The sequence below is a fragment of the Anomaloglossus baeobatrachus genome, chromosome 10 (assembly GCF_048569485.1).
Source record: "Anomaloglossus baeobatrachus isolate aAnoBae1 chromosome 10, aAnoBae1.hap1, whole genome shotgun sequence".
Taxonomy (NCBI): Eukaryota; Metazoa; Chordata; class Amphibia; order Anura; family Aromobatidae; genus Anomaloglossus; species Anomaloglossus baeobatrachus.
In genome coordinates, this window is record NC_134362.1 from 166,141,311 (window position 1) to 166,164,628 (window position 23,318).

Sequence of the window (23,318 nt, forward strand, 5' to 3'; positions counted from 1 at the left end):
ACGACCAGTTGGAGGAACGAAAGGAGCGAAACCTCGACTGATTCCTACCCTGGGCAGGTTTCCAGGCTTTAGTTTGAGGCATGGAAGTACTCTTCCCGCCAGTAGCTTCCTTAATAATTTCATCCAGCTGTTCTCCGAACAGCCGGGACCCAGCAAAAGGGAGCCCAGCAAGGTACTTCTTTAAAGAAGCATCTGCCTTCCACTCTCGAAGTCACAAGATTCTGCGGATAGCGAGGGAATTAGCCGAAGCCACCGCAGTGCGGTGAGAAGCCTCCAGCATGGCAGACATGGCATAGGATGAAAAGGCCGAAGCTTGGGAAGTTAAGGCATCCATTTCGGACATAGATTCCCTGGTGAGGGAATGCATCTCCTCTAGAGAAGCAGAGATGGCCTTGAGAGCCCACACTGCTGCAAAAGTCGGAGAAAACGCGGCCCCCGCCGCTTCATACACGGATTTGGCCAGAAGGTCAATCTGGCGGTCAGTGGAATCCTTAAGGGAAGTGCCATCAGCCACCGACACAACGGTCCGGGCTGCGAGCCTAGACACCGGAGGGTCTACCTTTGGGGACTGAGCCCACTCCTTGACCACCTCAGGTGGAAAGGGAAAGCAGTCATCAGAACCACGCTTTGGGAAGCGCTTGTCAGGACAGGCCCTGGGCTTGGTCACAGCGGCCTGAAAACTGGAGTGGTTAAAGAACACACTCTTTGCTCTCTTAGGCAAGGTAAACTGGTGCTTTTCTGCCAGAGAGGGTTGCTCCTCTGATACTGGCGGATTGAGATCCAGTACAGAATTAATAGAAGCAATCAAGTCACTAAGATCTGAGTCACTTTTGGACAGATCAATGGGGCACATGGAGTTAGCCTCCGAGCCCCCTGTAAAGGCATCCTCCTCATCCTGCGAGTCAGCTCTGGAATCAGAGCCACGGGAGGAGGAGGGAGAGGGAACCCTGCGTCTCTCCTTAGGAGGACGGGGTCTGGGCCCTGTTGATGAATCTTTTGTGAGCTCCGGTCCTGAGGGACCCCTAGCAGCAGAGGCACCCTGTGAAGGGGGCTGATGCATATTCATCAACGTCCTGGACAGAAGTCCCATGGACTCAGCAAAAGACTGGGAGATAGACCTAGAAAAGGATTCTACCCAAGCCGGGGGTTCAGCCACAGGAGCAGGAGCAGCCTGAGAAACCACTGGGGGTGAGACTCCAGGCTGTGACACCGCCAAGTTAGAGCAGGCATCACAATGTGGGAAGGTGCTCGGTTCAGGCAGCAGGAGCTTACATGCAGCGCATACAGCATAAAGCTTTGGGGCCTTGCTCCTCGTGTGAGACATGCTGCTGGAGTGGGGGCTCTGCCAAAGAATGAACCCCAGAGAGTATATACAGAGGTCCACAACCGGAGACCGGTTGTGGCTTACCAGACCGCTGGAGCGGTGTTGTGTGCCCTCCAGATCCCGAAGCCAGGACCCCCAAGCACAGCACCTCAGCAGAGATGCTGCAGACCAGCGCTGCAATGACTGATCGCAGAGAGAACGCTGAGAAAATGGCCGCCGGAGCGAAGAGAGGGGGCGGGACCTGCTTGAGGAGCGGGATCTGGAGGGCCATAGAGACCTACAGGGTAGGGAACACACACTGCAGTGGGGAGTGTCCCTCCCCTGTACAGAACGGCCACCGGGAGGAGCCGAGCCTGTCCCTCTGCATGAGTGACATGCGAGGGCAGTGAAACAGAAACTAGGCCTCCGGCGAAGCCGGGGCCTAAATTTGAGCGGCGCGGCCGACGCGCAGGCACCATCGGCGCGGTTCTCAGGCGACAGCTAGAGAACCCGCCGGAAATGTCAGTAAACACAATAAGCACACTCTCCCCCAACAATAAAGTACAGGGACCCCGAAATCTAAACGTCTCAGGTACTTAGCTGCTGAGACGCAGGGCCATGTCACTGGGGATGAGTGCTCCGGTCCAGCAGGGTCCTGAAGGGCTGCGGATGGAGACCGGTCTCCTGCCAAGCATGGAGACCGTGCTGGCTCCCACTTCAAGCCAGAGCCCAGGAGGGATGGTGAAGGAGCACGGCATGTAAGGCTCCAGCCTAGGAATCAACCTTACAACACCGCCGACACAGTGGGGTGAGAAGGGACATGCCGGGGGTCCAGACGTGGACCCGCAGTTCTTCAATCTCATTCCAAAAGGAAAAAATCATATGAGAATGCATGTGTGGATGTATGCCTCCTGAACACAAAGCGATAAACTGGCTGGGTCTGCTCACCAGGGGGTGTATAAGCTCAGGGGGAGGAGCTACACTTTTAAGTGTAGTACTTTGTGTGTCCTCCGGAGGTACAAGCTAAACACCCATGGTCTGGGTCTCCCAAAGGAACGATAAAGAAAGATATGTTAACTGGCGGACCAATGAGCTTGTCTGGCAAATAGTGGTTCCACAGAGGGATGCCCCTATGGTCCTAGAAGCTTACCACGATGGAGCAGGACACTTCGGGTGGAAGAAGTTGGAGATCCTACTTCGTGACCGGTTCTACTGGGTTGGCATGAGAAAGGCAATCGACAAGTGGTGCCGAGAATGTGGCCCATGTAATCTGAGGCGGAAAGATGATACTAACCAGAGGTCTCCCCTGCAGCCAATCATCACAAAGTAGCCCCTTGAGTTAGTGGCCTTGGACTACGTGAAATTAACACCAAGCCGATCAGGCTAAACCTATGCCCTCACTATTGTGGACCATTACTCCCGTTTCCTGGTAGTGGTGCCTGTGAAAGATCAAACAGCCAAGACAGCAGCTAAGGTGTTTCAAGCACACTTTTGTCGGCCCCACGGTTACCCTGAAAAAGTACTGACTGATCAGGGCCCTGCATTCGAGGCAGAAGTGTTCCAAGAATTCTGTAATCTGTACGGCTGTATAAAATTAAGAACAACACCGTATCACCCTCAAACCAATGGACTGTGTGAAAAAATGAATCAGGTGGTTACCGATTTGCTCAAGACTCTGCCTCTAGAAAAAAGAAACCAATGGCCAGAGAAGTTACCAGACCTGGTGGACTTGCACAATCATATCCCAGTAAACTCCACCAACTGCACCCCAGCTTACTTGATGCGAGCAAGACCTGGTAAGTTACCTGTAGACTTCGACATGGGAACTTTGTCACCTGAAGCAGTCCAGCAAAAGGAAGATTGGAATACAGAGTGGCAACAACAGTACCGCAAGGTTCAAGAATGCGTAGAAAAGAGCCTGTCCCAAGCAAGAATGAGACAAGAAAAGAACTACAATCGAACAGCTCCAGCAACTCCCTTAGCACCTGGAGAACAGGTCCTCAAGAAAAAGCGGAGAATGCACAAATTAGATTACCAGTGGGAAACTGAGCCCTATACAATTATTCCCTCAAATTCTGACAATAACAAAGTGTGTCTCATAAGTAAAATGGAGGCAAAACATATCAAGCAGTTTCCAGAGATCGTCTGAAGGTATGCCCTGAATGGTGTAAAACCAAAGAAGAAGATCAAGAAAGTCCCCAACCTCAAGAAAAAGAAGAAGAGACAATCCAAACAGGACTTGGAAAATTCCCCAGAAAATGGACCCAGATAAACCAGGCTATAGTGGTACCAGTATTGACTTTCCCGCAAGTAATAGTACCAGAAACAGTAGACGTTCCAGATCCACCTGAAGACCTGGCGGTCCCAACACCAGATGCCACACCAGCAGTGGAACAGGAGAATCAACTTCCTGCCAGTGGTGAATCTGTCATTCCCTTGGTGAATCTAAGACCCCGTAGGCAACAATCACGTATACCTGTTGGAGTTAAGCCTACCAGCAACACTGAGGTAGTGGACACCCCAGGTAGTAGAGGATCAACACCAGTACTACGTAGGTCCCAACGTAGCACCCAGGGACAGCTCCCTCTAAGGTATAGGGAATAAAAGGAAAGGTACCTATAAGAGTGTAAATAGTTATTTGAAATGTTTTTCTTTGTCTATAATACTTTTGTTTTAGGTGAATAAATTATGGACAACTGGGTCACTGGACTATGGGTGACCAAAACTTTAATTGTATATACAGTTAGGTCCAGAAATATTTGGACAGTGACACAATTTTCGCGAGTTGCGCTCTGCATGCCACCACATTGGATTTGAAATGAAATCTCTACAGCAGAATTCAAGTGCAGATTGTAACGTTTAATTTGAAGGTTTGAACAAAAATATCTGATAGAAATTGTAGGAATTGTACACATTTCTTTACAAACACTCCACATTTTAGGAGGTCAAAAGTAATTGGACAAATAAACCAAACCCAAACAAAATATTTTTATTTTCAATATTTTGTTGCGAATCCTTTGGAGGCAATCACTGCCTTAAGTCTGGAACCCATGGACATCACCAAACGCTGGGTTTCCTCCTTCTTAATGCTTTGCCAGGCCTTTACAGCCGCAGCCTTCAGGTCTTGCTTGTTTGTGGGTCTTTCCGTCTTAAGTCTGGATTTGAGCAAGTGAAATGCATGCTCAATTGGGTTAAGATCTGGTGATTGACTTGGCCATTGCAGAATGTTCCACTTTTTTGCACTCATGAACTCCTGGGTAGCTTTGGCTGTATGCTTGGGGTCATTGTCCATCTGTACTATGAAGCGCCGTCCGATCAACTTTGCGGCATTTGGCTGAATCTGGGCTGAAAGTATATCCCGGTACACTTCAGAATTCATCCGGCTACTCTTGTCTGCTGTTATGTCATCAATAAACACAAGTGACCCAGTGCCATTGAAAGCCATGCATGCCCATGCCATCACGTTGCCTCCACCATGTTTTACAGAGGATGTGGTGTGCCTTGGATCATGTGCCGTTCCCTTTCTTCTCCAAACTTTTTTCTTCCCATCATTCTGGTACAGGTTGATCTTTGTCTCATCTGTCCATAGAATACTTTTCCAGAACTGAGCTGGCTTCATGAGGTGTTTTTCAGCAAATTTAACTCTGGCCTGTCTATTTTTGGAATTGATGAATGGTTTGCATCTAGATGTGAACCCTTTGTATTTACTTTCATGGAGTCTTCTCTTTACTGTTGACTTAGAGACAGATACACCTACTTCACTGAGAGTGTTCTGGACTTCAGTTGATGTTGTGAACGGGTTCTTCTTCACCAAAGAAAGTATGCGGTGATCATCCACCACTGTTGTCATCCGTGGACGCCCAGGCCTTTTTGAGTTCCCAAGCTCACCAGTCAATTCCTTTTTTCTCATAATGTACCCGACTGTTGATTTTGCTACTCCAAGCATGTCTGCTATCTCTCTGATGGATTTTTTCTTTTTTTTCAGCCTCAGGATGTTCTGCTTCACCTCAATTGAGAGTTCCTTAGACCGCATGTTGTCTGGTCACAGCAACAGCTTCCAAATGCAAAACCACACACGTGTAATCAACCCCAGACCTTTTAACTACTTCATTGATTACAGGTTAACGAGGGAGACGCCTTCAGAGTTAATTGCAGCCCTTAGAGTCCCTTGTCCAATTACTTTTGGTCCCTTGAAAAAGAGGAGGCTATGCATTACAGAGCTATGATTCCTAAACCCTTTCTCCGATTTGGATGTGAAAACTCTCATATTGCAGCTGGGAGTGTGCACTTTCAGCCCATATTATATATATAATTGTATTTCTGAACATGTTTTTGTAAACAGCTAAAATAACAAAACTTGTGTCACTGTCCAAATATTTCTGGCCCTGGCTGTAGTTAGCACCCATTGTGCTCAATACCCCAGAAGAAAAACCCGTCCGGCGTGCATAGAATTGGGGCATCGATGCTCTGACGCATGCCCAGAGCCTACATTGGGGGTTTTCTCGCGGTGGGTCCCCCATGGACTGTTACCTACATCTGGAGCAGTGTGATGGAAACCCAGCAGGGAGCCACACTAGACTCATAACAATTGTAAATTGTATTTTATTATTGTCATTTAAGTTTGTAACGTTCAAGTGATGTTGCCTCCCAAAAGGGATGAAAAGTTATAATATTATGTTTTATTTATGTTTCCTCAGTCTGGGAGTACTGATTTTTACTAAGGGGGAATGTGGCACCAATGCGATCTGGATGCCACAGCAGTGTTGCCCTCCTCAAAAGGGTTAATGCTGAGCCTGGAGGTAGTTGGGGAAGTGCATTGGCCAGTAAGTACCCTCATTCAACATAGTTTCTCCCCCGGGTCAGCAGAGGGAGCTCTAAACCTGGAAGTACCAGGGAGATTCCTTAAGCTCTGACCTGGGGGAGGGGTTAGGCAGTCTGTGGGGAGAGTTCAGTGAGGAAAGAACTCGAGTAGTGTGGTGTGTGAGCTGGGATCTGAGCCGGATCGTTCAGCCGAGGAACACACAGTCCACAGAGAGAGGCAAAGAGGAGAAGGACACTGGGGAGTAGAGCGCAGCCAGCTCACCCCGACGTCATCGCTGGCAAATCGAATACCGGAGTTCAGGGCCAATCGAGTACTCGAGTACCGGTGGTCGTATCTGGAGGACAAGAGGACTTCAGGTCTCTGTCCACCCCACACCCAGAGACACAGCCGTAAAGTCAGGACTTGGAGACAGGATTGGGAGAGCGGCACCTGTGGCAGTCTGCACGGCCTGCCATACGGGGGAGGTAATAGATTACCTCAGAGAACGAGAAAACGGGTCTCAGCATCGCTGAAGCAGCGGGGCTCTGTTTACACAGGCAGAGCGTAGGGATCAGGCCTCATTATTCCCCTGCCAGTGTGAGTTCCCTGACTGTTTACAGGCTACCGGATCGCCTCTACCATATGTAACAGGCTCCCTGGAGGTCACCAGTTGAGGACAAGTAAAGGAGAAGGTAAAATAAATCATTATCTGTGTCCGTTCCTTTCCACTGCCCCGTCAGCCCTGCGGAATACAACACCCACCATAGACTTTACAAACGGTTGCCCCGGGGTACCCACTCCACCTGTGGGGAGCAAGAAACACCTCAGCTGCCATAATACCAGCCCCGGAGATCCCGTCCAGCAGCTGCGGCTCCAATCCACAGGTGGAGTCACGAATCTTATACAAACTTTATTAACATCTTCCCCAATACCGCCACATTAATTGACTCCACCAGGATCACGGAGTCGGGCCTCGCCACTGCTTACTACCCTGGACTAGTTAGGCCCGACACCGAGTCACCTAAGGCCCTGGGGCGGGCGAGTCAACAGCATACTCATTCATGGAGACTGGGGCCTCCTCAGTGATGTAAGGTCAATTGGATGTTGATGTAACATCACCCAACATCAGAGGTCACGGAGCTTGGGGGTCATGCGATGGGGATGAGTGGACTGCAATAGCGCTGCTTGAAGGCATTATGGCCAACAGAAGGTATTTGAGAGAAACCTTGTTTCTCAATGTTATATCGATGTGGCCAGTCATGCTAACTAGGGATGAGCGAGTATACTCGTTACTACTCGGTACTCGACGAGTAGTACGGTATTCGGGCTACTCATTACTCTGGGAGTATCATTGTAATTACTCGTTAGGAGTAGCGAGTCCACTGTAAGTCAATGGGAAATGTGAGTAATTGTCTGCTGGACCCTGCAAAGCAGTCTGGGGGCTGAGCAAAAGGCTTAAATGGATGCATGATTGTTTACAAGGCAGGCGGTAAAAAGCTGCCGGCTTTTTTTAAGCAATCAGCTGATGCACGCTACCCGCCCCCGTCCTTCGCTCCCTGGTGCTGCGCTCCCCGGTGCTTCGCTCCCCGTTCCCTTGTGCTGTGCTCTCCACCTAACTTAGGCTCGGGTGGGGAGGCGGCGGTGGAGCGAAGCACTGAGCAGCGGGAAGGGAAGCATTGGACGGGAAAGCCGTCGGTGAAGCCTCTCTCTCTCTCTCTCTCTGTCGGACTCTCCCTCTCACCTCCTCTCTCACACTCACCGATCACCGGCATGGCGCTGTACGGCTGTCACACTGCTCCGAAGGCTTCTCCTGCTTTTGAAAATGACGGCCACTCATTATTCCATCTCGTATTCACTGCTTCCCCTGCCCACTGACGCCTATGATTGGTTGCAGTCAGATGCGCCCCCACGCTGAGTGACAGCTGTCTCACTGCAACCAATCACAGCCACCGGTGGGCGGGTCTATATCATGCAGTACAGTAAATAAATAATTATAAAAAAACAGCGTGCGGTCCCCCCCAATTTTGATAGTCAACCAAGATAAAACAGACAGCTGGGGGTTGGTATTCTCCCCCTGCGGGGGAACATAGTTGTTGCCATATCTGGCACTTACCTGGCTCGTCCAGCTGCCCTGGTGCGTTGGCAAACTGGGTAATAAGGGGTTAATGTCACCTGAATTTTACCAGGTGACATTAAGCCCTGAATTAATAAAGTTCAGCTTCGCGTGAAACTGGACTTTATTCATTCAGTTGTAGTAAAGTAAAATATCACACACTCAAAACACCTTTATTCAAAATGAAACACAGACAACAAACTTTTATTGTAAATAAAATCAGACAAACCCTCATTTACCATTTTATTAAATCCCTAAAATCCCTCTGAAGTAGTCCAATATGAGGTCCCACGCAATCATCAGCTCAGCTCTATGTTAGTGACGGTAGTGAGGGTTAATCCTCTCTCTACCGCCGCTAACAACAGAATGACTGCGTTACTATTGTTCATGCAGTCGGGATTAGGCAGGTCTGACAGTGTGCCGGGCAGCGATGATGTCATCACTGCCCGACACAGTTTAGCAGTGGCAGGGAGATGCCAAGCCGCAGAATGACAGCTCTAACATCATCGTTCCAATAACAGTGGGCTTCAGAGCTGTCATTCTGTGCTGGTTCTCGCTCTGAGCGGCAGCTTTATGTCACCGCTCATTTCGAGGACTGGATACAGCAGAGTTGGCGTTGGACCTCGGTTGTGGATTTACGTCGGAGATGGGTATGTTTGGGGTAATAAATAGGTTAAAGAGGGTGTCTGTGTGTTTATTTTTAAATAAAGGATTTCTGTGTGTGTGTGTGTTTTATTAACTATTTAATTACAGGATTGGTAATATGGAGGTCTCATTGAAACCTAAATATTACCTATCCAGGGCTTAATTACAGGTGTCAATATCACCTGTCATTAACCCCTCCAATTAACTCGATTGCCACCACACCAGGGCAATTGGGATGAGCCGGGATAAATGCCAGATATGGCGCATCTAATGGATGCGCCAAATCTAAGGCGGCTGCCAGTTGTTATTCTTACCCTTGGGGGGGGGGGGGGGCAATAACTTTCTGCCCCCCTCAGGGGGAGAATACCAACCCTCATCCCTAAATTAGGGACCTTAATGCTAACTAGTGAACCACCCCTTTAATTCATGTGAGTTACATTGAGTTAACAGTAGTGGTCTATTCAGCAGCAATATTATAATATTATGCTGTGTTATTAAACAAATTCTGTATGGAATCAGGCTTTATCCGTGTGTAATATTTTTTTCACATCATTTCAGCTTAGTTATTTTTATTCAATTCAAGGATTGAGAGACAGCTTTTAGGGATAGTCTTCTGGGAGTGTGGGCACCATAGCTTCTGCCGGCGGCTCGCGCTGCCCCAGAGTGCGGCTTGTGCCGGCGGCTCGCGCTGCCCCAGAGTGCGGCTTGTGCCGGCTGCTCTCACTGCCCGTAATGCGGCTTGTGCCGGCGTCTCGCGGTGAAATGTAGAGCGGCTTCTACCTGCGGCTCGCAGTGTCAAATAGTGCAAGTTGTGCCGGCGGCACGGCGCTCGCTGATAGGGCGGGGTGTGCGGGATGGCTGCCGGCTGGAGGAAGTGATGCGATGGCTGTGGAATTCATGTGGCTCTGCTCTGCTGTGCGGACATATTAGTTGGAGAAGTTACTTTGCTGTTTTTCCTGTCGCAGGGAAATGCCGCACTTTACCGTAGTGCCGGTGACCGAGAGGCCGAACGAGGAATATTGCTCTGTGGAAGGGATTAACTACGTGGATTATCAGGACTCCGGGCAGAACGCGCAGGATATCTATGACACTGTTAGTTCAGACGGTGAGTCCATGGCGGAGCAGCTGAGAGGTGGTGACTGAAGGGCTCAGCTGGGAACCAGACGGACCGAGCCAAGTGTGAAATAATCTAATCATCCAGCAATGATGGGTAGCGTAAATGGGTTGATGGGTGGTGTAAATGGGTTGATGGGTTGTGTAAATGGGTTGATGGGTAGCGTAAATGGGTTGATGGGTAGGGTAAATAGGTTGATGGGTAGGGTAAATGGGTTGATGGGTAGGGTAAATGGGTTGATGGGTAGGGTAAATGGGTTGATGGGTGGTGTAAATGGGTTGATGGGTGGTGTAAATGGGTTGATGGGTGGTGTAAATGCGTTGATGGGTGGTGTGAATGGGTTGATGGGTGGTGTAAATGGGTTGATGGGTGGTGTAAATGGGTTGATGGGTGGTGTAAATGGGTTGATGGGTGGTGTAAATGGGTTGATGGGTGGTGTAAATGGGTTGATGGGTAGGGTTGATGGGTAGGGTAAATGGGTTGATGGGTAGGGTAAATGGGTTGATGGGTAGGGTAAATGGGTTGATGGGTAGGGTAAATGGGTTGATGGGTAGGGTAAATGGGTTGATGGGTAGGGTAAATGGGTTGATGGGTAGGGTAAATGGGTTGATGGGTAGGGTAAATGGGTTGATGGGTGGCGTAAATGGGTTGATGGGTAGGGTAAATAGGTTGATGGGTAGGGTAAATGGGTTGATGGGTAGGGTAAATGGGTTGATGGGTAGGGTAAATGGGTTGATGGGTAGGGTAAATGGGTTGATGGGTAGGGTAAATGGGTTGATGGGTAGGGTAAATGGGTTGATGGGTAGGGTAAATGGGTTGATGGGTAGGGTAAATGGGTTGATGGGTAGGGTAAATGGGTTGATGGGTAGGGTAAATGGGTTGATGGGTAGGGTAAATGGGTTGATGGGTAGTGTAAATGGGTTGATGGGTGGTGTAAATGGGTTGATGGGTAGGGTAAATGGGTTGATGGGTAGGGTAAATGGGTTGATGGGTAGGGTAAATGGGTTGATGGGTAGGGTAAATGGGTTGATGGGTAGGGTAAATGGGTTGATGGGTAGGGTAAATGGGTTGATGGGTGGTGTAAATGGGTTGATGGGTAGGGTAAATGGGTTGATGGGTAGGGTAAATGGGTTGATGGGTAGGGTAAATGGGTTGATGGGTAGGGTAAATGGGTTGATGGGTAGGGTAAATGGGTTGATGGGTAGGGTAAATGGGTTGATGGGTAGGGTAAATGGGTTGATGGGTAGGGTAAATGGGTTGATGGGTAGGGTAAATGGGTTGATGGGTGGCGTAAATGGGTTGATGGGTAGGGTAAATGGGTTGATGGGTAGGGTAAATGGGTTGATGGGTAGGGTAAATGGGTTGATGGGTAGGGTAAATGGGTTGATGGGTAGGGTAAATGGGTTGATGGGTAGGGTAAATGGGTTGATGGGTAGGGTAAATGGGTTGATGGGTAGGGTAAATGGGTTGATGGGTAGGGTAAATGGGTTGATGGGTAGGGTAAATGGGTTGATGGGTAGGGTAAATGGGTTGATGGGTAGGGTAAATGGGTTGATGGGTAGGGTAAATGGGTTGATGGGTAGGGTAAATGGGTTGATGGGTAGGGTAAATGGGTTGATGGGTGGTGTAAATGGGTTGATGGGTAGGGTAAATGGGTTGATGGGTGGTGTAAATGGGTTGATGGGTGGTGTAAATGGGTTGATGGGTGGTGTAAATGGGTTGATGGGTGGTGTAAATGGGTTGATGGGTGGTGTAAATGGGTTGATGGGTAGTGTAAATGGGTTGATGGGTAGTGTAAATGGGTTGATGGGTAGTGTAAATGGGTTGATGGGTGGTGTAAATGGGTTGATGGGTGGTGTAAATGGGTTGATGGGTGGTGTAAATGGGTTGATGGGTAGTGTTGATGGGTGGTGTAAATGGGTTGATGGGTGGTGTAAATGGGTTGATGGGTGGTGTAAATGGGTTGATGGGTGGTGTAAATGGGTTGATGGGTGGTGTAAATGGGTTGATGGGTGGTGTAAATGGGTTGATGGGTGGTGTAAATGGGTTGATGGGTAGTGTAAATGGGTTGATGGGTGGTGTAAATGGGTTGATGGGTGGTGTTGATGGGTGGTGTAAATGGGTTGATGGGTGGTGTAAATGGGTTGATGGGTGGTGTAAATGGGTTGATGGGTGGTGTAAATGGGTTGATGGGTGGTGTAAATGGGTTGATGGGTGGTGTAAATGGGTTGATGGGTAGTGTAAATGGGTTGATGGGTAGTGTAAATGGGTTGATGGGTAGTGTAAATGGGTTGATGGGTGGTGTAAATGGGTTGATGGGTGGTGTAAATGGGTTGATGGGTGGTGTAAATGGGTTGATGGGTGGTGTAAATATTCAGACGCCAGCCTTTCTCGTGCTAATGATAGTGTATGGGGAAGTTCACACTTGGGAGTTATTTTATTTCCTCCAAGTGGACCGCACGGAGACCTGTCCTATGGATCAAAGTCGCCAATTCAAATCTGTGGATTTGTGAGAAATAAACCAGACAGTCGGGATGTCATCATTCTGCTGTACATTTTTCACAGACTGATAGAAGCTTGGCAAAACGACTAATATTTTAAGGCGTAAGACACACGGCATGAAAATCGGAGCGAGTGGAATGCAATAAAACCTCGCATTCCACTCGGACTAATATTAGTGTGCCGCCCCCGTGCCAGCAGCCGCCGCTGCTCGGGTCCGGACCCGTTGTGTGTGTCTGGGGCTCGAGGGATCCTCCGGACCCAGGGGTCACTGGTACACACCGAATGAAAAGGGGGACGTAGATGTACGGGCTAGGCCGTATTACGTATTAAGTTTGTGACGCCACCCACGGTGTGTGGTGAGGTGGCACACCACCGCTGCTGTTGTGGGGCACCCAGGGGAGATGTAGTGGCAGCCAAATGTTAACCCCTCCATGGGGAGGGATGGTTGCCCTGGGGCCCAGTGTCTTTGTGCAGGGGATAGCAATGGCAGGGGCCGGTGCATCCGGACATGCGAGGGGATGTTTAGTTACTCACAGCAAATGAATCACACAAGTCTTTTTGGTAAACCAAGGTGCTGGTGGCCGGCCGCCGCGGCTGGTTGCATTCAGGTCCCTCACCCGAGCTGGTGGTCGCTGTCCTTTTCTTTCTGCACTTGTTTTGTGTATGGTGGACTGACTGATCTGGAACTCAGGCGTCCGCTCCCGGCTGGCTGTGGCCTAAGGAGCCGTGCCCGCAGACGCTGGCCCGTGGGATCTATGGGCCCTGGCGGTGGACTTATCCCTATCTGTGGGCTGTTGTCTTCTATTTGGACTTTGGGTGGGACAGGACCTATAATCCTGCCCTCAATCGGTTAATTAGCTAGGCTGCTGGTTTCGGTTCTAGCTTCAAGGTCAGAGTACCCCCTCTGTGCTACAGTTTCCGGGTCAGTTTTCAGTGTCGGTACCAGCGGGCTACAACCCTGTCCCGGTCCACCTCGGATCTGCTGAGCCGTCTTCCCGTCTCCTGCTGACGGAGACCACCGTCTGCCACCTAGCCAAAGGCACCAGGGCTCCAACCCTGGCACCATTAAAATAGAGCTTCTCCTCCTGCTGGGACTACACCTAGCCCCAGCTCCACTCCTCTCCACTTGAACTCTAGATTAGACTGTTTGCTTTTTCCCGCCCCGGGCTGTCTAAACCCCTAGGTGGGCGTTCCCAACTGCCTGGTCCCACCCACTGGTGTGCCTATCTTTCCCTAAGGGGGGGGGGTGACTATGGTTTCAGGTCGGCTGTGTGTTACCTGGGTGAGTGAAGGTGTTATGCTGGGGCCTATTTGTGACTACCTGGTTTTGCCAGGGCGTCACATTAGCCTATGTGCCGGCACCCATGAGCGATTATTTTCTCAGCCCTAATTGGAACGAGAGAACAATCGCAGCATGCTGCGATTGTAATGCGATCATTGTTTCTCTCTCACCCATTCAAGTGTATGGGGTGAGAGAAAAATCGGACTGCACTCGTAGTACACCGGTGTACTACGAGTGCAGGGCGAGAATGGCAATAGCTGGCAACGGAGGAGAGAGGGAGATAAATCCCTCCCTCTCCTCCGCAGCACTTGCCCGCCCCTCCTCAGAGCTGGCACGCCCCCCGCAGCTGTGGTCCGATAGTATGATCGGACCTCAGTCGCAGTGACACTCGAATGACACTCTGCTTCCGCTGTGCTACCAGTGTGAGCCGTGTGTCATGCGAGGATCGCAGTTGTCCCCCATGTGGCCCTGGCCTAATTTTATTTTTTTATTTTTCATCTGAGAAAAAACTGCTGAAACAAAAACCAAACTCTGATGATGATCTTATGAAAAACACTGCTCAAACTTTGATCAGTTTTTGTGTGTGAGAAGAATCTCTAATGTCTGAATGAGCCCTAATACTTATTCACAGGCAGTACATAGAAATCATGGGGCCCCATAGCAGAAGTAATGTTGCTTCTATTGAAGCCCCTTAGCAGAGGTGTATCTAGACTTTCCAGCACCCGGGGCAAGACTTCAGTTTGGTGCTTCCCATGTGACCAATTATTCATATGTGATTTGCACACTTAGGCGGGCTTTGCACGTTGCGACATCGCAAGCCGATGCTGCGATGTCGCACGCGATAGTCCCCGCCCCCGTCGCAGGTACGATATCGTGTGATAGCTGGCGTAGCGAAAATTATCGCTACGCCAGCTTCACATGCACTCACCTGCCCTGCGACCGTCGCTCTGGCCGGCGACCCGCCTCCTTCCTAAGGGGGCGGGTCGTGCGGCGTCATAGCGACGTCACACGGCAGGCGGCCAATAGCGGCGGAGGGGCGGAGATGTGCAGGATGTAAACATCCCGCCCACCTCCTTCCTTCCGCATATCCTACGGAAGCCGCAGTGACGCCGGTAGGAGACGTTCCTCGCTCCTGCGACTTCACACACAGCGATGTGTGCTGCCGCAGGAGCGAGGAACAACATCGGACCGTCGCGTCAGCGTCATTATGGATTACGCCGACGCTGCATTGATGATACGATTACGACGATTTTGCGCTCGTTAATCGTATCATCTAGGCTTTACACACTACGATGTCGCATGCGATGCCGGATGTGCGTCACTTTCAATTTGACCCCACCGACATCGCACCTGCGATGTCGTAGTGTGCAAAGCCCGCCTTACAGTCACATGATGATGAGAAACGTAGGAAGAAAAGCTAATTATCACATATGAGTGGAGGGGCCATATGATGACTACTAGAACCAGAAGCAGAGCTGAATCCTGACAGGGAGTATATTACATGCTGCTAGGATTGGGTTAAACTGTTTAATTTTTTTAAGTAAAGGGCTTCTCCAGGTTTGAGATAAAAATCTGAAGTCACTCTATGTGTCACTCTGTGACTGCAGACTTCTGAATTCTCACACTACACACTGTCAGGATTCTCTGCTGTCGGTGGTGAGAGTGGGAAGTCACGAAACCGCAAGTATGTGATTTACATACATGTGGTCACGTGCCAACTAGACATGTATGGCCTCCCTCAATAAAAATGAATTGAGTAAGGCCGGACATGTGAAATCAGAATGTGGCCAGAAATATAAAAATCTCATACTTGCGCTCACATGACCGTCCACTCCTGCCAATTCCACCAGAGAATCCTAAAAATTTGCAGTGCAAGCTGTGAGAATTCAGAAGCCTGCAATCACCTAGAGAGACTACAAACTTTCATTTCAAACCTGGACAAGACTTTACTTATAAAATTAAGCAGTATAGCCGAATTCTAAGTAAAGGGGTTGTCCAATCTCACAATTTATGTATTGCTACTTGTGTACAGGATCACAACTAGTAACAGCACCAGAGGTACAGAAATAAATAATTAGAACGCCCATCAACACAGAAACACAGCATCACAACCACCAGAAGTACAGAAATTCATCACAACCACCAGCAGTACAGAAATACATCAATATAACCCCACCAGTTCAGAAACAGCGTCAAAACCCTCTTCAGTAGAGAGATACATCATCAGAACCACCAGAGGTACAGAAATACATAATTAGAACGCCCATCAACACAGAAACACAGCATCACAACCACCAGAATTACAGAAATTCATCACAACCACCAGCAGTACAGAAATACATCAATATAACCCCACCAGTTCAGAAACAGTGTTAAAACCCTCTTCAGTAGAGAGATACATCATCAGAACCACCAGAGGTACAGAAATACATAATTAGAACGCCCATCAACACAGAAACACAGCATCACAACCACCAGAAGTACAGAAATTCATCACAACCACCAGCAGTACAGAAATGCATCAATATAACCCCACCAGTTCAGAAACGGCGTCAAAACCCTCTTCAGTAGAGAAATACATCATCAGAACCACAAGCATGGTACATCAATTGTAATGTCAGGTCAGACACATAGACATTTCTATTGCAGGAATCTACAACTTCCAATACATCCTTAAAGGCAATCTGTCACTAGGATATTAACATCTTATCTGAGAGCAGCATAATGTAGGGGTAGAGATCCTGATTCTAGCAATGTGTCACTTACTGTGCTGCTTAGTGTAGCTTTGATAAAAATCACTGTTTAATCAGCAGTAGATTATCACTACAGGACTGCTTGGCATGCTGCCAGGTAGACCAGCATATTAATCAGCTCTGTATAACTGCTAGATCTGCAGCAGAGAAAATATTGATTTTATCAAAATGACAGCAAATAACCCAGTAAGTGACACATCACTGGAATCAGGGTCTCTGTCTCTACATTATGCTGCTCTCCGATGGGGGCACAAAAACCTGGTGACAGGTTCCTTTTAACAATGGTAAATAGATACTTGGGTGTTAACAGTCATCATCAGACTGCGGACTATACAGGAACTACAGTAAGGTCTGTTCCACTTGTGTTTTGCACGGACGAGTGCAGTCTGATAAAATATCGAGTTTCCATCTGATATTTATTTTGCATGATATATTGGCATGAGAAAAGAATTGCAGCATTCTGCGAGTGTCAGAGATTCTCAGCTCACACACCCATACAAGTCTACGGGAGCGTGTGAATATCGCACTGCACTTGGATGTAATCAGAGTGCAGTACAATGTACGCAGAGAGGCCGTGGATAAGGGAGAAATTACTCCGTCCCTTCGTCTTGTCCGCAGCTGTGATCTGATCGGATCACAGTCGCATGACACTCGACTCATGCTCACAGCAGAGCCTGAGCCGAGGGTCATTAGCATATTTCATCTGATGATCTTGCATGGGAAGCAATGAGCAAGTGGGACTGAGGCCTAATGATGAGAATTAGTCACACTGTCCTCTACACTATGTCCCCTTTATACTGTGCCCCTCATCACACTCCCCCTTCTTGTTATGGCTTCACACTATCCTCTCATGCTATCCCCTTTCCTTGACAGCCGGCAAAATGCAGCTGCAGGCAGGGCCAGCTCCAGGTTTTTGAGGCCCCTGGATGAAAGAGTCACAATGGGCCCCATCCTCACATAGACATGCATATACACAAATATGTACACATACAAGCATACATACATATACATATTTAAAGAAAAATTCACAAAAATACATATAAACAGAGAGAAATCTATACACAGTCATATACACTGACACATGCAGACACACATCATACATGCACATAGACACATTACAGATATTATTAATGTGGGGAAGCCGGCAGCAGCCTCACTCACCTCCCCCGCTTGTCTCTATCCAGCTCCACCTGGCATGTTGCTGTGCCGCGCTGATTGGTGGCCATGACTAAAAGACATAGTCACACAACGAGCACACTGACACTGCTGTATATACAGCACAGTGGAGGCTGGGGACATACAGCAATGGGGGGGGACATACCGCTCCAGAGGGGGCATACAGTTCTAGAGGGGGGCATTCAGATCTGAGAAGGTATATGTGAAGATGTAATTTACCCTCTCACTGTATATGCTGTACAGATTCCTATTTCAAGCTGGGTTCATTGTCTTATTTGAACTACTTCTGTGTACATTTCTATTGTTGTAGGTAATCACCCCCCTAAAATGCAAGGTTATATCCTCTTGAGGCACTTCCATCCCTGGGAGTAGGGGGAGGTGGGCCTAGAGTCCAACTAGTGTAAACTCTGCTTACCTGGGAGATTCAGGCAGAGTGAGCTGAAACTTGAAGGGAGCAGGAGCTCCAGCCTGTGTGGCTGTGGACACGGACGGAGCTAGGCCTGTGTGGCGGCCCGTGGGATTGTGTGGAACTCTTTGGACTACTGTAAGGACGATTGCTTTGTAATCCGGTCCGAGGATTGTCGGGAAGGGCCCCCGAATCTGTTTTACGTGGACTTATCGTGTGCTGTTCCAGTGTTCTTGTGAATAAACCTGTTGGATCGTTCCTCGGCCTGTTGTCTCTCCTTGCTCTGCTGTACACCCCGTCACAGTATATAGCTCTGGGGGGTATACAGCACTGGAGTAGGGGACAAACAACTCTGGGGGTATACAGCACTGGGTTGGAGAGAGATACAGCTCTGGGGGTACAGCTCTGGGAGGTATACAGCACTGGAGTGGGGGACAAACAGCTCTGGGGTATACAGTACTGGGATGAAGGGAACAGACAGTTCTGGGGTGCTAGCACTGGGGTCAGGGGACAGACAGTTCTGTGGGGTATACAGCACTGGTGTCAGGGGACAGACAGTTCTGGGGTGATATACAGCACTGGGGTCAGGGGACAAACAGTTCTGGGGGGTATACAGCACTGGGGTCAGGGGACAGACAGTTCTGGGGGTATATAGCACTGGGGTTGGGGGGATAGGCAGTTCTGCGGGGTATACAGCACTGGTGTGTTATAGACCGTTCTGGGGGTATACAGCACTGTGGTGAGGGGGATAGGCAGTTCTGCGGGGTATACAGCACTAGGGGGTTATAGACAGTTCTGGGGGTATATAGCACTGGGGTGGGGGATATTATAGGCAGTTCTGTGGGGTATACAGTTAAATAGTTACTAAGGTTGAAAAAAGACCTAGGTCCATCTAGTTCACCCTTCCTCCACCAGTTCTACATTTGGTCACAAAGTCATTTATAACCAACAATGTTGTGTGTACTGAGGAAATCATCCAGCCCTTTTTTGAAAGCTGGGGGTATATAGCACTGTGGTGGGGGGATATTACAGGCAGTTCTGCGGGGTATACAGCACTGGGGGTGACAGGACATACAGCTCGGCAGCGCCTTTCTTGGTGTGCGTTGAGCCTAGAATGTATGGGCTCCTTCCAGGTAATGGGCGTGACCAGCTTCATAACAAATTAAGTCATACCTGGACGGAGCCCATACATTCTATCATTTACCTTCATATGTGGGATGACAGGGCAGGGCAGTGCACGGTGAGTGCTAGCTCCGCCCACAGACAAGCTTAATATCTACAGTTATGGCCAAAAGTTTTGAGAATGCTACAAATATTAATTTTTACAAAGTCTACTGCTTAAGTTTTTCTAATGGCAATTTGCATATACTCCAGAATGTCATAAAGAGTGATCAGCTTAACAGCAATTACTTGCAAAGTCAATATTGGCTAAGAAAATGAACTTTAACCCCCAAAACACATTTCAACATCATTGCATTCCTGCCTTAAAAGGAGCAGCTAACATTGTTTTAGTGATTGTTCCATTAACACAGGTGTGGGTGTTGATGGGGACAGGGCTGGCGATCAGTCAGTCATGATTAAGTAAGAATGACACCACTGGACACTTTAAAAGGAGGCTGGTGCTTGGTATCATTGTTTCTCTTCAGTTAACCATGGTTATCTCTAAAGAAACACGTGCAGCCATCATTGCTCTGCACAAAAATGGCCTAACAGGGAAGAGTATCGCAGCTACAAAGATTGCACCTCAGTCAACAATCTATCGCATCATCAAGAACTTCAAGGAGAGAGCTTCCATTGTTGCCAAAAAGGCTCCAGGGCGCCCAAGAAGGACCAGCAAACGCCAGGACCGTATCTTAAAACTGTTTCAGCTGCGGGATCGGACTACCAGCAGTGCCGAGCTAGCTCAGCAATGGCAGCAGGCTGGTGTGAGTGCTTCTGCACACACTGTGAGGCGGAGACTCTTTGAGCAGGCCTGGTTTCAAGGAGGGCAGCAAAGAAGCCACTTCTCTCCAGGAAAAACATCAGGGACCAACTGATATTCTTCAAAAGGTACAGGGAGTGGACTGCTGAGGACTAGGGTAAAGTCATTTTCTCAGATGAATCCCCTTTTCGATTGTTTGGGACATCTGGAAAACAGCTTATTAGGAGAAGAAGAGGTGAGCGCTACCACCAGTCTTGTCTCATGCCAACTGTTAAGCATCCTGAAACCATTCATGTGTGGGGTTGCTTCTCAGCCAAGGGAATCGCACCACTCACAGTCTTGCCTAAAAACACAGCCATGAATAAAGAATGGTACCAGAATGTCCTCCAAGAGCAACTTCTCCCAACTGTCCAAGAGCAGTTTGGCGCCCAACAGTGCCTTTTCCAGCATGATGGAGCACCTTGCCATAAAGCAATGGTGATCACTAAATGGCTCATGGAACAAAACATAGAGATTTTGGGTCCATAGCCTGGAAACTCCCCAGATCTTAATCCCATTGAGAACTTGTGGGCAATCATCAAGAGACGGGTGGACAAACAAAAACCAACAAATTCTGGCAAAATGCAAGCATTGCTTATGCAAGAATGGACAGCTATCAGTCAGGATTTGGTCCAGAAGTTGATTGAGAGCATGCCCGGGAGAATTGCAGAGGTCCTGAAGAAGAAGGGTCAACACTGCAAATATTGACTTGCTGCATTAACTCATTCTGTCAATATAACCTTTTGGTACTCATAATATGATTGCAATTATATTTCTGTATGTGATGTAAACATCAGACAAACACAATTAAAAACCAGAGGGCAACAGATCATGTGAAAATATAATTTTGGTGTCATTCTCAAAACATTTGGCCATGACTACACAGCAGTGAAGGCTGCATTCGGGTGTGGATGTAAGAGCCTGCAGCTGTCGGCATGAGCGCTGCGGGCCCCGGAACTCGGCCGCGGGGCCGCAGCATACATCACCGCCCTTGCTGAAAGGTGCTGACGCCAGTCCCGGGCCACGTGCCCCGCCAGCCCCCTAGATACGCATCTGCCCTTAGTGTTCTTAGCACAACACTCCTTTCAGGGCCTGCACAGAGAATGATGCCCTCCATACACTGTATATTGGCCCCCATATTTCCTTACACGATATGAAGCACCCCAGTATGCTGGCCTTCACGTCTCCGTCACCCCCGTATGCTGGCCCTCGCATCTCCGTCCCCCCCATAGTATGCTGGCCCTCACGTCTCCGTCCTTCCCCTACAGTATGCTGGCCCTCATGTCTCTGTCCTCTCCCACACTATGCTGGCCCTCACGTCTCCGTCCTCACCCACAGTATGCTGGCCCTCATGTCTCCATCCTCTCCCACAGTATGCTGGCCCTCACGTCTCCGTCCTTCCCCCACAGTATGCTGGCCCTCACGTCTCCGTCCTTCCCCCACAGTATGCTGGCCCTCACGTCTCCGTCCTTCCCCCACAGTATGCTGGCCCTCACGTCTCCGTTCTTCCCCCACAGTATGCTGGCCCTCACGTCTCCGTCCTTCCCCCACAGTATGCTGGCCCTCACGTCTCCGTCCTTCCCCCACAGTATGCTGGCCCTCACGTCTCCGTCCTTCCCCCACAGTATGCTGGCCCTCACGTCTCCGTCCTTCCCCCACAGTATGCTGGCCCTCACGTCTCCGTCCTTCCCCCACAGTATGCTGGCCCTCACGTCTCCGTCCTCCCCCCACAGTATGCTAGTCCTCATGTCTCCATGCCCCCCTCCCAGTAAACTGGCCCTCACGTCTCTGTCCCCACAGTATGCTGGCCCTCACGCCCCCCCCCACCACAGTATGTTGGCCCTCACACCTCCGTCCCCCCACACAGTATGCTGGCCCTCACGCCTCCCCCCCCCCCCCCCCTTTCCACAGTATGCTGGCTCTCACACCTCCGTCTAACCACACAGTATGCTGGCCCTCACGTCTCAGTCCCCCACTTAGTATGCTGGCCCTCATGCTCCACCCACACATTATGCTGGCCCTTACGCACCCCCCTCCCCCCACACACAGTATGCTGACCCTCACGTCTACAGATAAGCTACCTTGTTAGAAAAAGGTTTACAAATCTCAAATTCGGCACAAGTCTTGCCCATTCGGGTTTGAATTCCCAAACACTTATCTCAAAATCAGTAAAATTCGTACTTTGTTCGGTATCTGTTCACATTTGCACTAACGTTTTTCTTTTACCTTCTTATGTCTTTGGCTATTATAGTAGTGCTGTTTGATGAGCGGGTCTGAGATGTTTGAGGGGAGAGGTCAGAGGAGTGGCAGACTGTTTGTGTGTGTGTTTTTTTTTTTTTTCTTTTTTTTTTTTCTTTCCCTTAATGTGCAGATGTTCCTGCAGCCAATCAGGGCACAGAAACCATCTATAACTTTCCAACACAAGGGTGTCACTGGTGATTGACCTGTGGTGTCTGACTATGGAAGGTCACAGAGTTTGGCTGCGCAAACTGCTCCGTGACCTTTTACTATTTCTGCTTGGTTTTCATCCCTTTTTCTTTAGGACCCTGCAGAGTTCCTCAGCCTTTTAGCTGCTTTTCACCAGCACTTCCCTTGGTGTCTTTATATGCTTTCACTTCCTATTATTCTGTGCTGGTGTTATCCCTACTATTTGTTATCCCTATGCCTTCTTTAAAGCTTAGTGGGGTTGGCTACGTGCTCATCCCATCCTTTCCCTACCCAGGGTCAGCTATCTGGCTTGGCGCATAGTACCAAGCAGTTCGCTTGGTACTTTCCCGTACCTAGCGTGACAAAGGACTTGTGTCATTGGATACCTAAGTCACATGTCCCTCAGCATATAAGAAGCGGACATGCGGCTTCTGCGCCATCTTCATAGTACTACAAATTGGGGAGAGTGCTACTGCGTATATATCACTGCAAATAAATTCTAATTTATAACTCTAGTTAGTACTGCAAACTTTTTCTTGTATAAGTGAAAGGCCATAAACTGAGATTCATAGAACACAACAAAAAAAGTAGAAGACCTAAAAATATCTTTTTTATTTGATATATTAAAATTATGAACAATTTTTATATAACACTTGTAAAAATGGTGGTACAGATATAGGGAGTGGACAGCGATAATTCACATAAATATATTAATCTATTCCATATAATTTATCTATTTCAGGATATACCGTATTTTTCGAACTATAAGACACACCGGACCATAAGACGCACCCTGGTTTTAGAGACGGCAAATAGGAAAATAAAATTTTAAGCAA

General features: G+C 48.8%; 1 protein-coding gene across 1 annotated transcript in view; it reads left to right on the forward strand.

Annotated features, from left to right (window-relative positions):
* Positions 1–9,693: 9,693 nt before the first annotated feature.
* The window catches only part of SLC12A4 (solute carrier family 12 member 4), a 504,360-nt gene continuing 490,735 nt past the window's right edge, over positions 9,694–23,318 (forward strand). Inside the window, 1 exon segment of the mRNA XM_075325791.1 lies at positions 9,694–9,967. Coding sequence (XP_075181906.1) covers positions 9,832–9,967 — 136 coding nt within the window. The 5' untranslated portion in view covers positions 9,694–9,831.